This window comes from Empidonax traillii, unplaced genomic scaffold, assembly GCF_003031625.1.
Source record: "Empidonax traillii isolate 1590-97213 ecotype Southwest subspecies unplaced genomic scaffold, ASM303162v1 scaffold937:size346366, whole genome shotgun sequence".
NCBI lineage: Eukaryota > Metazoa > Chordata > Aves > Passeriformes > Tyrannidae > Empidonax > Empidonax traillii.
In genome coordinates, this window is record NW_020956130.1 from 51,146 (window position 1) to 52,359 (window position 1,214).

Here is a 1,214-nt window from a genome sequence, read left to right on the forward strand (position 1 = left end):
CTCCGTGCGCTGAATCGCGTCCGTCTCGTATTTGGTTCTCCACTGGGCCACTTCGCTGTTGGCCTTGGACAGGGCGCGCTGCAGCTCCCCCTTGGCTTCCTGCTCCTCCTCATATTGTTCCCGCAGCAAGTCACAGTCGTGGCGAGCGGACTGCAGGGCGTGGGCCAGGGCGTTCTTGGCCTGTGGGGAAAATATTGCAATAATAAGTAGATGTATCCCAGGAAATTTTCTCTAGGCACTGATACATATCCACAGAAATATCAGTTAACTGACTGCAGGATAAGAAGTTGAGAGTCCTGCACTGACAGGGCCTAGATTGCATGACCTGGGGAGATGATTTGAACTTTTATTGTATCACCCTGTAAGTCTTGGACATTTTGTGAGAATCAATGTTAGGTCAGAGATTTTATATGTAATCTGTATATCTTCACCTTTATCTCTTCTTCTAGTTGCCGCTTCAGTTCTTCAATCTGCTGGGTGAAAGCCTGTTTCCCTCTAGTCAGCTGAGAAATTAAACCATCTTTTTCCTCCACCTGGCGTCCATATTCACCTGGAAAAATTTGTAGTTGAGAAAACATTTTAATAGCCAAGAAAGTAATTTCTGGAGTTCTCCCATTTCCATATTAGACATAGAAGTGCTGTACCAGATTCTGTCTGTAGACGTGCTCTTTGAGCACTAAGATCACTGATCATGCGCTGATTCTGCTCCTCCTTTGTTTTATATTCACTCAGCTGGTCTTCCAGGGTGCGGCACATCTTCTCTAGGTTCGCCTAGGTACCAATCACACATAAGAAAATAGAGTAAATGTCTTGATCCTTCCTTCTTCACAGGAGTAAAATGTATCCAGGAGATGCAGTTTACAGGTCTGTATATACACCCATAGTTCTGTACATTAGATTTGGAAAAATCACTTATAACCTGATACTACTTAAATAATATAAGGTTAAACAAAAATATCACATTGCTTCCAAATTCCTAATAAAAATACTTGTGTACCTTGGCTTTGGAAACAGACTCTATGTTACTGGCCAGGTCATCAATCTCCATCTTGAGCTCACTCTTCTCCTTCTCCAGCTTCTGCTTGACGCGTTGCAGGTTGTCGATCTGCTCCCCGAGCTCAGCTGTGCTGTCCGCGTGCTTCTTGCGCAGGGCGGCAGCCGTGGCTTCGTGCTGCAGCGTGGCCTCTTCGAGGTCGCGGCGCATCTTCTGGAAT

General features: G+C 45.5%; 1 protein-coding gene across 1 annotated transcript in view; it reads right to left on the bottom strand.

The window, feature by feature from the left end:
* The window catches only part of LOC114067591 (myosin-1B-like), a 32,320-nt gene that overhangs the window by 17,332 nt on the left and 13,774 nt on the right, over positions 1–1,214 (bottom strand). Inside the window, exons 13-16 of the mRNA XM_027903147.1 lie at positions 998–1,207; positions 645–771; positions 432–550; positions 1–180 (exon numbers count right to left, since the gene is read on the bottom strand). Coding sequence (XP_027758948.1) covers positions 1–180; positions 432–550; positions 645–771; positions 998–1,207 — 636 coding nt within the window. The remainder of the gene's footprint in view (positions 181–431; positions 551–644; positions 772–997; positions 1,208–1,214) is intronic.